Source organism: Ceratotherium simum, chromosome 3 (genome assembly GCF_057802395.1).
Source record: "Ceratotherium simum simum isolate JZ-2026a chromosome 3, ASM5780239v1, whole genome shotgun sequence".
NCBI lineage: Eukaryota > Metazoa > Chordata > Mammalia > Perissodactyla > Rhinocerotidae > Ceratotherium > Ceratotherium simum.
In genome coordinates this window covers 79,717,532-79,730,674 of record NC_141902.1, presented here as the reverse complement: position 1 = coordinate 79,730,674, position 13,143 = coordinate 79,717,532, and the positions used below count along the sequence as shown (strand labels likewise).

General features: G+C 41.2%; 1 protein-coding gene across 2 annotated transcripts in view; it reads right to left on the bottom strand.

The window, feature by feature from the left end:
• PCSK6 (proprotein convertase subtilisin/kexin type 6) overlaps positions 1 to 13,143 on the bottom strand; it is a 188,450-nt gene that overhangs the window by 110,678 nt on the left and 64,629 nt on the right. For both annotated transcript variants that reach the window (XM_087428846.1, XM_087428847.1), the window contains exons 4-6: positions 12,548 to 12,691; positions 11,222 to 11,298; positions 8,793 to 8,881 (exon numbers count right to left, since the gene is read on the bottom strand). In XM_087428846.1, the coding sequence (XP_087284972.1) occupies positions 8,793 to 8,881; positions 11,222 to 11,298; positions 12,548 to 12,691 (310 nt within the window). The remainder of the gene's footprint in view (positions 1 to 8,792; positions 8,882 to 11,221; positions 11,299 to 12,547; positions 12,692 to 13,143) is intronic.

Here is a 13,143-nt window from a genome sequence, read left to right as displayed (position 1 = left end):
ACCCTAACTGGAGAGGGACATCACAAAAACCAGCAACTGTAAGTCAGTCTGTCTTATACAGAGACACAAAAACCACACACGAAATATTAACAATTGAATGCAGTAGTGTATTAAAAGAACAATACTCATAACCAAATAGCATTTACTCCATGAATGGAAGGATGAAATTTCCAATGTTAGGAAATCTATTACTGTAACTCACTACATTAAACAGATTAAATAATAAAGTTGAAAAACAATATAATTACCTCAATAGAGGCTTTAAAAGAAAAAGCATGTAATAAAATTCAACATTTATTCCTGATCAAACCTCTTAGAAATCTAGGAATATAAAAATTTCCTTAATTTAATAAAGAGTAACTATAGGAAACCTACAGAAGACATCTATAAATGGTATAACACTAGGAATATTCCTGTATAAGTGAGAAATAAAACAACAAAACCTATAAACCACCCCTAGCTGATATTCATCAGGACTCCCTGTTCACTAAAATAAAACATGAGAAAGAAATGTTATTAATATTAAAGACATAAAAAACACCATTATATTTACAGACAGCTTTTATTTACACCTGTCAGAAAAGCCAAGAGTATAAAAAATAATAGCACCAATAGAGATCATTAAGGTGCCCAGATACAAAAAACCAACATACAAAAATCAATAGTTTTCCTATATCCATTTTAGTAATAACCAATTAGAAATATAATTTAAAAAAACCAACCTAGAGATAAACCGACAAGAAATGTATAAGATCGATATGAAGACAGCAATAAAACTTTTTAAAATGATGTCAAAGACCTAAATAAATAAAAACATACCATGTTCCTGGGTGGGAAGACTCAATATTGTAAAGACGTCAATTCTCCCCCAATTAATCTATAATTTCCATGCAATCCCAATCAAAATCCCAACAGGATTTTTTATGGAACTTGACAAGCAGATTCTCAAGTTCATCTGAAAGAGAAAATTTGCAAGAATAGCCAAGAAATTTTTGAAAAAGAACCATAAGAGGAAATTTGTCCTATCAGTTATTCAAAAAAACCCTCTTAAACTGAATTAAAAGAAGTATTGTTTAGGGATTAGAAACAAATAGACTAATGAAACATAGAGGATCCTGTACACATAGGAGAATTTAGTATACAATAATGGTGGCAGGTGAAGATCACTAAATACTAATTTTGGAGAGAAATAAAGTTCACACCATTCACAGAAATAAATTCCATATGGATTAAAAAGCTAAACACAAAAGACAAAAACCATAAAAGTTTTAAGATGAACAAGTCTTCTAAAACTCAGTTTTTAGAGGAAATACAGGAGAACGGATTTATTATCTTGGGATTTTCTAAGCAAAATTCCAAACCCAAGAGTCATAAAGATTAACAAATCTGACATCATAAAAAATCTTAAACAGATTTTTATTGAAATACTACACATATAAAAGGGGCACAAATCATCATTGTACAGCTCTACAACTTAATAAAAAAATTAAAATTTCTCTAAAATGAAAGTTAGGGACTTCCAGTAAACACATAGGAGTATCCCACTCTCCTCTGAAAACAATGAAGATAACAGGTCTCTGCAATTCCCAAGGGTGTATCATTTCTCCACAAAGTAGGTGTTGCACCTGAGGGCCATATGACTAGGGCATGGGTGGCTGGGGGAGTTTGTTTCTTTGCCCCACTGCGTTGTTTTTACAGCAAAAATGAAAAGCCACCTAAATGTCCATTATTTTAGAAACAGTGAGGTCTGACCAGGAATCATACAGACACACTATCTTTCCAAGAACAGGCCGTTTTTGTGGTGTGGTTTGTTGGTGGAGAAAAAGTGAGTGCCAATCAGCTCTGCCCTGTCCCCAGGGTGGTCAGCCCAGAAAGAGTTAATGCTAATTCACTGGCAAGAGAAGGGGATCTCTTAGACCTACTGGACTGCCAGAAGAGAAGGATCCGGTTCACAAACCAAGTCCTCAGTGCCTGCAGCCTGGCTCATTCCCCTGATCCTCCCCACCATATGTCAGCGTCTTACTGGCCTAAAGAGAAAGTCCTCACCTCCTCTCCAAACAAGCATTAATAATAACCAGAAAGCAACTAGCATGACATCTATGCAACAATGCTGCAAGAAATAAGGAAAAAAGGGGCATCACAAGTGCAAGAAAATGATGAGAAGTATAGACAAACATTTCTCCACAATTTCCAAAATTTAACAAAAAATATGATTTCTGTCTGAAGCAAGAGCTCAAAGAGATACAAGGGTTCAATGAAGAGAAAATAATACAAAAGAAAGACCAAAAGTGTGTCCAACCTCAGGTAAGAAAGAGAAGGAAAAATTAATTTTAGAAATGAAAGCCATATTAGAGTTTTCTCTAGGGAAAAAGACATTGATGAAACTGTCAGAGACATGGAAACCAGGTCTGAGGAAAAATAAAATGAAAAAGAAACAAAAAGTTAATGGTTAGAAAGATATAGAAATCAGGAAAAAAATCCAATATATGTATAAATGGTACACATGAAGAACAGAACTGAACATATGGAACCAAAAATAGTCAAAGCCATAACAGAAGAAAATTCGCCTAAAACAAAAAAAACACCCAGATCCTTTCAAGTATACTGAATCCCAAGAACAGTTGTTATAAAATAATCTAGAGGTGGCCCAGCAAAGCTACTGGACTTCAAGGATAAAGGAAAAATTCTATACAAGCTAAAAAATTAAGTCACCTACAAAGGGAAGAAATCAGGCTAGCCTCAAATTTTTCTAAGTAATGCTGAATCCAGAGGACAAACGGGTGATGTTTACCAAGTTCTGTAAAGATTTAATATATAACAGCTATAATTCAACTGTAAAGGCAACCTTTGGACATTCTCAAAGAGGAAAGATCTCAGGAAATACAGCACCTGGTTGCCTTTCTTGAAAAAGTGACTCAGAGATGAAATCCAGTGAATTAAAAGATGAATCAAAATAAATAGCTCAGGAATGGAAAAGCTGTGCTGGAAATAATGGTGGTGAACCAAGACTAAACAACTGTGAGAATCATGGTGACAGAAGGTTAATACTGAAAACTGACAATGTAAAAACAAACAAAAAAATTAATATTGAGGTGTGGGAGTGAAGAGGTAAGAAGAAAGTGAAGTGCTAATTACCTAATATGGGGAAATATGTAATTAAAAAAAAAGTAACCCTGGTCTCTTAAAGATTTTCATAATCTTGGGGTTTTATTTTTTTTTATAACCTTAGAGGGATATTTGAGAAAATTTCTCATTATAATGAAATATTTATGTAAAGTTCAGAAATTCCTTCATTTCAACTTGAGTTTCTTTTTCTTCTGTGAAACTCACATAAATCAAATAAATTAAGCATAAAATTAAACAATAAACAAATAAATATAATTAAACAAAATTAAATCTGAAGTTCAGCAATTACTCAGTTTGACTTAGTTTCTCTTGTGTTAAGTTTACATAAAATTAAACTTAGTATATTTTACTAAAAACAAGTATAGTATGGTCAAATGTTAATGAAATAATATCCATCCATCCATCTACCCGTCCATCTGTATATACAGTTTAAAGATTTCCATTAAAGAGTAGAGGTTAAGAGTTGGGGACTGGGGTCAGCCTTGGGTTTGATCTCAGGCAAGTTATTTAACCTTTCTGGCCCTCACTTGTAAAATGGGGATAATAGTAGCAACTATGACATAGTGTTCTGTGGATTTTATATAAGATAATACATATAGAGACCCTAGATCAGTGCCTATTATCTAGCAAACACTCAATAAGTACTGGTTATTCCTATTTTCACCAGGATCTAGAGGATATTTTATCTTTTTCTTTGTACTCTTCTGTACTTTGATAAAACATTACATATATTTTGGAGTAGCCTTGACTTATTGGTAATATTCTAGCAAGAATATTATTTTAAATATACAATTTGGACAGTTCCACTACTTCTTTCATTTGATTTAATTATTTTTATGTGATAAAACATACAAGAGATGTGCAATTTTATGAAGAAAGTTGGCAGAAAAAATTATCCATTTGTATAAATATGTAGTCAAATTTTTAGGAGCCCATCTGTGGTGATTTTAAACCATACTCACAAATTCTTTGACACTTCTCCATTCAAAAAGTGAAGTCTAATTTCTCTCCCCTTGAGTGTATGTTAGACTTAATGATGCATTTCTAAAGAATAGAGTGTGACTGAAGTGATGGTATGTGACTGCTAAGGCTAGGTCATAAAAAATATTGCTGCTTCCTCCTCTCTCTTGAATCACCTGCAATCAGGGAAGCTAGCTTCCATGTTATGGTGACACTCTAAGAACCCTATGGAGAGTTGCACATGGTGAGCAATCAGGGCCTCTTGCCAACAGCCAGCAAGGAACCGAGGACTCCAACCAACAGCCAAATAAGTGGCCTATCTTGGAAGTAGGTCCTCCAGCCCCAGGCAAGCCTTCAGACTACAGTCACAACCAACAGCTTGACTACACCTTCATGAGTGACCCTGAGTCAGAATCACTCAGCTAAGCCACTATCTGTGCTAGATAACTAATGGTTGTTGTTTTAAGCAGCTACATTTTGGAGTAACTGTCATGCCGCAATAGATAACTAATACATCATCTATGTATGAAAGAAATATAAACCACAAGTTTTAGTTCCAATAACAGCAGAGTAGTTTCTATCACACCAACTCTTCTAAAAATAATAATTATAAACTCTGGACAAAACATTTATTTTAAAAAAACACAAAATTTTAAGGGCATTGTAAAGCTACTAGAAGAAGGCAAAGGCAGGCAGGGTACTCAATTCTTGAAAGAAGGAACTTTGGTATAATCCACGTTTACATGACTTTTCTTCTGAGGGAACTCCCCATTTCTCTTGATGCAGAGAGGCTAGAACTCAAGCAGGGAAGTAGAATCTTATTCTCCTGGGGAGTCATGGGATGGAGTTTGAGACTGCTAGAGCAGTTGGAAATTGAGAGAAATCCCAGAAAGCAGAGAGCTACAGAAGAGGACATATAACTGCCCTAAAACACTTGGCTGCCCCCTGAATTAAACACATTTGGGCAAGACTCTAAGAAATCTAGAAGGAAAAGAAAAGCTGGAGGCTGAATAAGCTGGGCAGATATTTCAGCTGCTGCCCATATTCAGCTGGAATCAATATGGAGCTTGAGTCTTGCCAAGTTAGAGGTCTTGGTAAACATTTCAGTCCTTCCATTGAAATACCAAAAGGGTCACAATCTAAGAGTCAAGACTATGTGCTTGGGTTAAAGGATTTTCCCTAAGGCTAAGGGCAAATCAGAAAGAGACAAATCATAAAAAAAGAAAAAGAATAATTGAGCCTCCACAAGTTCAGATTGAACTGACTGCTAGAACAAAACTCAACAACCTTCAAAGATAACAGAATCCAGAGTCTCTGCGATGTAGCATAACAACGTATACTGCACAATAAAAAATTACTAGACGTGCAAACAAACAGGAATACATGACCCATTATAAAAAGAAAAATCAATCATTAGAAACATACCCACAAATGACCTAGATATTGGAACTGGTACAAAAAACTTTAAAGTAACTCTTATAAATATGTTAAAGAATCTAAAATAAAAGATAGATGTAATGGGTGATGAAAAGGGGAACCTCAGAAAAGATCTGGAAATAGTAAAAAACAGACAAATGGAAATCACAGGGCAGAAAAGCACAAAATTTAAAAGTTAAAAAAAAAAGTCATTAGATGCGATTAACAATAGATTGAACATGACAAAGTAAAAGGTTAGCAAACCTGAAGACAATGGAATAGAAATCATCCAATTTGAAGCATAAAGAGAAGAAAAGGATTTAAAAAAGTGAACACAGCCTCAATAACCTGTGAGGTATATCAAGGAATTTAACAACTATAATTGGTGCCCAAAGAGAAGAGAGAGAAAACAGGGTTTTAAAAAATATTTGAAGAAATATCGACAGAAATTTTTCTAAATTTGATTTGGGAAAAAAAAAGAATAACCCACTAGGAAGCACAGCAGACTCCAAGCTGGATAAATATGAAGAAAACCACACCAGAGGATATTACAGTCACAGGCTAAGCACAGAGCCAAAAAAAAAAAAAAAAAACATAAAAGCAGCCACAGGAACAAATCACACTTCATAAAGGGGAACAACAATAAGGATGACAACTGACTCATCATCAGAAACAATGGATGCTAGAAGACAATGGAATAACATCTGTAAAGTGCTGAAAGAAAACACGTCAAGCTAGACTTCTATGTTTAGCAAAACTTCTTTCAAAAATGAAGATGAAATAGAAACACGTTCAGAGAAAAGTTGAGATAATTTCTTACCAGCATACCTGCACTTCAAGAAACACTAAAAGAAATTCTCAGCCTGAAGAAAAATTGAAACAAGATGGAAATCTGAAGCTAGAAAGTAAGGAAGAAGACTGGGAATGTTAAATATGTAGGTAAGTATGTTTCTTTTCAGAAGTATTTTAAAGTCAACTGACTGTTTACAGCAAGAATAACAATGCACTGTGGGTTTATAACATAAGAAGTACAACAAAAACAGAAGATGAAAGTGAGTGTGAATTCAAGTAATCTGTTTTAAGTTTATACAGTATACATGAAGTCGTATGTTATTAATTCCAGATAGATTGGGGTAAGTTAGGATACACATTGCAATCTCTTGAGCAATAGCAACAACAACAACAACAAGATATCAAGAGGTATAGCATATGGTCAGCTCTGGGGGCATCTCAGAGAAATTCCCTGTTGTGTGCCAGCACACTTGGAGAGGGAGGCTCTGTTAGGGGTGCCTGAAGGTGGCTCTGCCCAGGCTTGGGCTTGGAGGGAGGGGAAGGAAGAGGGGTGGCTGCCTGTGTGGACAGGCTGCAGCTGTGTACAGTAGCTTTGGAGACATGACTGTCACAGGTTCCCTGGGTCAATGCTTGCCTCAACCCCACACTTGCCTATCCATGGCCAGACTCACCCCAAGTCCCTTATCCCTGTGTGGCATGCTCCATGCTGCAGATCCTATTGTTTCCTCAGCACTTCCTCCATTCCCAGCCAAATCCTCCCACGTGAAGCTCATGCTGTGCCTTCATGCCTCTATCCTCACTGAGTGCTTGCCCTGCCACTCCTGGGGCTCCCTGTCTGCCTCTGTCATTTCAGTACTTGGTCCTGTACTGCCTTTCCTGTTGGCACTGTTCATCCCAAATACATGCTGAGCTCCTAGAGGTCCCAAACTGTGTCTGTCATCTCTTTATTCTCCCCCTCAGTGGTAAGCACAGTATTTACATGCAGTTCATGCTCAAAGATATGAAATGCATTAATTAAAAAATATTCCTGGGCCGGCCCCGTGGCTTAGCGGTTAAGTGCTCGCGCTCCGCTGCTGGCGGCCCGGGTTCGGATCCCGGGCGAGCACCGACGCACCGCTTCTCCGGCCATGCTGAGGCCGCGTCCCACATACAGCAACTAGAATGGATGTGCAACTACGACATACAACTATCTACTGGGGCTTTGGGGGAAAAATAAATAAATAAAATCTTTAAAAAAAAAAAAAAAATATTCCTGTTCCCAAGCCCTGGAAGTAGAGGTGCTCTCTCCAGAATTAAGGAAACCTGAGTACACAATTTTGCAAAGAGTATAGAGCAAATCTAGTTAGAACAAACTATATTCATTGTGCACCTTCTCTGGAGGTTCTTTATGGACGTTACTCACTAACTCGTCATCACAGTCCATGAAGTGGTGTTGTCTATCTGCCTGACTCCAGAGCCTCCCTCTCAACCAGCACTTCTCAAACTGTTTTTGCTGTCCACCCTCTGGGATCTTGTTATAATGCAGATTCTGACTCAGTAGGTCTAGGATAGGGGCTAGGATTCTGCATTTCTAACAGCTCCCAGACAGTGTCAATGCCACCAGTCCAGGAACTTTGGGGAGCAAGGTTCAAACAACCCCAAAGGTGGAGTCTATCCTTCACTCAAAGCAACACAAGTAATTTTTATTGTGCCTCTGTGAGCCTGAGCAGGGGGGAGGGAGGAAGTCAGTGGCTCCCTGCAGACTTAGCTTTGAGCCAGAGCTTTCACACGTGGCATGTAACTTCATCATCATAACAAACCTGGGGAGGCAGCTGCATCATTGCTATTTTTCCCCCACAGGTGGAAGAACCTGGTGTCAGAAAGGTTACATCAGTTGTCCAAGTACACACAGCCACTGGGTGGTGGGAATGGGATTGGTACCCAGGTCAGCCTGGTCCTACACCTCATGGGGAGATTTCTTAGGAGGCTTTACTCATCATCAAAAGCTCCAGGGAGAACTTACACATCTCAACGTAAAAGAAGTCTCTACAAAGGAGCAAGGCCAGGTGACAGTCTCCTGATTTGTTCTGCAGGACATGCCCTTGGGGGTTAATGCTGTCAGAGAGTGACAAATTCCAGCCACACAAAGATCTCCAAGGGAAAGGGCAGGTAGAGAGTCCTAATTAAGTAAAAGTTGAGGACCCTCTTTTCAAAACTCAAGAAATTCCCCAAGGACTGGGTGATCCTGGGAACTCCTGGCCCGACTTTACCTTCTGCTGCTTGTAGCAGAGCTGAGGGGGCTACAGCTGCCCCCACAAAGGCAAAGCAGGAGGGAAGGTGGCTTCCCAGCGCAGCCATCTGAGTGAGCACGAGCACCTCCAGACCGAGAGACAGGAGTTCCAGGTGAGGCTGTAGTGCCCCGAGGCTAGCTGGATGGTCAAGGACCACTCATGCCCACAGCGTGCACCTGCTCAGTTCCCGGGCTCAGCGATGTGCATCTAACAGCTCCCGGACCTTACCTCCTATTTTTGCATTGTATGCTATGCCCACGATGCAGTAGGAGTTGTTGGCTGAAGCGGCAACTTCTCCTGCACAACGAGTACCGTGTCTGAAGCAAAGGAAAAAATGAAGTTAAGATGCAGCCCAGCAATGTTTAGTGAATTCAGTGCATGGCTCAGTTCTCATGCAAGAAGAGTCAGTGGTTTTTAAGCCAGGGAATGACACTAAAGCCCATTTCCTGCACCCCCTCTCATCACCACTGCTCCTCTGATGGCCTGCTCTAGGAGGGAGCCATGAAGGCTCTGCACAGCCCTGGCAGTCCTACTCCTGCCACACCTCCAGGCTGACAAGGCCTTCCCACCACCCTGCAAATGGCAAGCGCTTGCTGGGGGTCGTCTCTTTCCATACTCCCACGTCTGAGTGAGGGGCTCCTGCACCCAGCGCCCCGTGCTTCCCTACTCCAAGCTCTGCCTTCCTGCAGCTGACAACACATTGCTTGGCACGTACAGGTGCAGCGTAAATGCCTGCTTGGCTGACAGGATGGAAGAAAGAAGAAATGAGTGCTTATGTCATGTGCCTGTGTATCTACCACCCCCACGCTCACCTTGGGACAGCCCTCCCACCATTTCCACGGCTGTTTAAGCAGGAGCCAAAGGAAGAACGCTCTAAATTGAACAGTCAACAGCAGCGGAGGGACTAGGAAGAAATTACCAGAAAAACAAATTGCTTTCCTCAGTAATGACCCAATTATCCAACATGCAGCATCGGGTCAGTTCCTCCAGCAGAGGCCAAAATATGGGCAAGTTTAAACAGCACATCTTTGAGAAGAGTCCATGGGGGATTAGAATCATTGATTCAAATTTAAAACCGCCTTTAAAAATAGTCTGGGTCTGTGTGTTAGCCCTCTGGAAGGGAGTCATCTGTCCCTCTCTGGACCTCGTGTAGCCCCACAGCCAGTTCACAGTCACGGAGCTAGATGTCTCACCTCGGGACTCAATTCTGCCCTTCAAGGGTCACTGTGTAGTGTCTGGATCATTCTGCCCTGCCCCCTGGGTGTGTGGCTGGGAAACGAGGGCCCTGCACCCCAGGTGTGCTCACTGCTGAGCAGGAAGGGCACCTTGGGACGTGAGGTGGGTGCCTCTGCGGCTCCGGGGAGCTCTGCAGTCTGTGGTGTTGACCACAGCAGCCCGCTGAGCCTCCCTGCTGTCAGCCTCCCTGCACAGCACCATGTGGGCACCAATATTTGAACCTCAGAATCCAATCTACAGAACACGAAAATACTATGCAGGGAGGATGCACTTTGGCAAGCATTGTGTCAACAGTGGGGAAGAAAGAAAGGGCTTTTGTTCTTTTCCTCTAAATATTTTTCTAAGCATAGTAAGAGCTCAGGGCATGGGCATGCTGACAGAGAAAGGACAAAACAAGTGTACGAACAGTGGCAAGAAAAAACCAAACTATCAATGGGAAGAAATAAAACAAGGCCCAAAGTGCAGGACACAGCAAATGAACTCTCAGGACCAGGTTTGGGGAACTGGACTCCATTTACAGCCCACAATTCACCTCCTTTCTCCCAACCCCGCCGCCTTCATTTGCAAGATGATGGTAACAACCATGGTTGACTGAGCACCCATGGTGTGTGTTCTTCCCCTGTCATCTCACTCTCCAGACAACCCTGGGAGGTGGGGAGCATCGCCTCCACAGAAAAGTCTCTAAGACACAGAGATGCAATAAGGTTACCCAACCTACACACAGCCACACAGCCAGGAATGGTGGAGCTGGGATTCAAACCCAGATTTATCCAACATCACTCGTGTCCCTTCCACCTCCCTCATAAGGTCACAGACAGAGTCAAAAACGCTCAAGCACATGACCCGTGTGCTCAAACAGGCCAAACTGCTGTCTTAACACAGCTGGTCCCGGAGACCACTAGTTTTAAGGGTTATTCTTTTTTATTTATTTTTTTGGTGATGAAGATTGGCCCTGAGCTAATATCTGTGCCAATCTTCCTCTATTTTGTATATGAGATGCTGCCACAGCATGGCTTGACAAGTGGTGTATGGGTCCGCGCCCAGGATCCGAACCCACGAACCCTGGGCTGCTGAAGCAGAGCACGCGAACTTAACCACTACACCACGGGGCTTAAGGGTTATTCTTTTAAAACATTCCAACAAGGTTGGAAACAGGAATAACGTGGTCAAACTTCCACTGCGAGCTGACGCGTGGAGGTGATGCCCCTAAGGAAGAGGCTAAATCTGCAGAGGCTGCCTTGTGCCTGAAGGGCTGTGCCGGGCCTGGCTTCCGCTCCTGGGTAAGTTCCAGACTCCCACCAGGCAGCCAGAGAAGCGCCGACAGCCTCCTTATCTTTCTAGGATCCCTTCTATGGGCCAAATCAACAGTGATTCTGCAGAGAGAGGAGAAGGGAAGCAAGGACAGAGACTAAGTGACATACTTATTTTCATTGCTGGCATCATATCGTGGAGATGGGTCGTAATCGTTTCCATTGACATCATAGCTCGCGTAGGAATCCTAAGAAATGAAATTTAGTGACTGAAGAGAAATGGCGCAGCATATTACAGCCCTGCTTTAAATTATTTTTATGCCTCTATCGGAAAATAGAGAAAACACACACACTTGGTACTCTCTCACTGTAACCATCATCTTAGATATATTTTTACTGTGGTAAAATACACATAACAAAATTTACCATCCTAACCATTTTTAAGTGTACAGTTCTGTGGCATTAAGTACATTCACATTGTTGTCCAACACTCAGCAGCAACCACCCACAAAACTCTTTTCTTCTTGCAAAACTGAAACTCTGTACCCACTAAACACTAACTCCCCATTCTCCCCTCTCCTCAGCCCCTGGCAACCACCATTCTACCTTCTGTCTCCATGAATTTGACAACTCTTGGAGTGTCTTGTAAGTGGAATCATACAGTATTTGTCCTGTTGTGACTGGCTCATTTTACTTAGCATGTCTTCAAGGTTCATCCATGTGGTAGCACACGTCAGAATTTCCTTCATCTTATATTTTTAATATGTATATTTTTGTTTATATACTTATAATCATAATATTCATATAATTTTGTATCCTCCTTTTAAAAGGTATCATAAAAGCTCTCTGGTATTGTTGACAGATTTCAAAATTGTCAACTTTAAGGGCTGCGTAACTGTCTATGTATCAAACGGATATGATATGATCGACTTAACCTTTGTTAGGCACCCAGGTTCCTTAGAATATTGAACATATTTATTATATTTACTACATGCCAGGCTCTCTTCTTGACATTTATGAACTCATTTAATCCTGACAACAATGCTATAAGATGCCAGTCCTACTATTAACCCCATTTTATAGATGGTGACACTGAGGCACAGAGAAGTTATGCAACTTGCCCAAGTTCTCAGAGCTAAAAAGTCACAGAGCCAGGACAGGAACCCAAGCAGTTTGCCTCCAGAACCCATGTTTTAACTCTGTCATTTTTCATGTTTTTAACGTTGGTCTGATGACTATCTCCATATTCGTGTTTCTGAGATCTTTAGGATCCATTCCTAGAAGTACGTGTGACTCCTCAAACATGTGGACAAATCCCCCTCTCTGGTTCCAGGGAGGCAGGAGATAGTTGGTTTCACCAACCCTCAGTAGCATGGTTTTCTGCGCTGCCTAACACAATGGGGGGATATGGCGCCTTACTGTTCTTTTTAATTTGTACTTATTTAATGACTAGAATGGTTGACAATCTTTGCACGTCAGTTCCAAGGCTTGACTTACATAATTTGGGGCCAGGTCGGGGTGATTCCTCTCGATGCCATCATCGAGGATGGTAACCACAACGTTTTTTCCCGTGTAGCCCCTCTTCCACGCTGCCTGGACATTCATTTCCGATCGGCAGCGACTGTTCTTGTCACCACAGTGCTGTATGCACAGAAGACACAAAGCCCCCCACGGACACTCCTCAGCAACAGACACACCATGCACACCCAGCAGAGGCTGGTAAATAAGGAGGAAACACTTCCCACACCTTAGAGAGCAGAGATGCTCTTTCTCCCACCCACTTCCAGGAAGAGTAAATGTGGGGGGCTCCGGGTGCTTTTCCTGCACCTGGTGATCTGTCTGTCATCTTCCTAAGGCACCCTCTCCCTGCAGGGGGCTCTGTCCAGGGACTCATTTTCACCACTTAGTCCTAAAGCTTGTGTCAAATTGCTTCCCTGCTGAAAGAGCCCCCTCCTGCGACTTTCATATAATTTCAGGAAAAATTCACAATGCTTGTGCTCCACAGCATTAAAGTCGTGATTTTACACTCACGATGAAGTGTATCTCTTAGGAGTTATGGTGAGAATTTAGCTTTGTTGGGGGAAATTAACCCA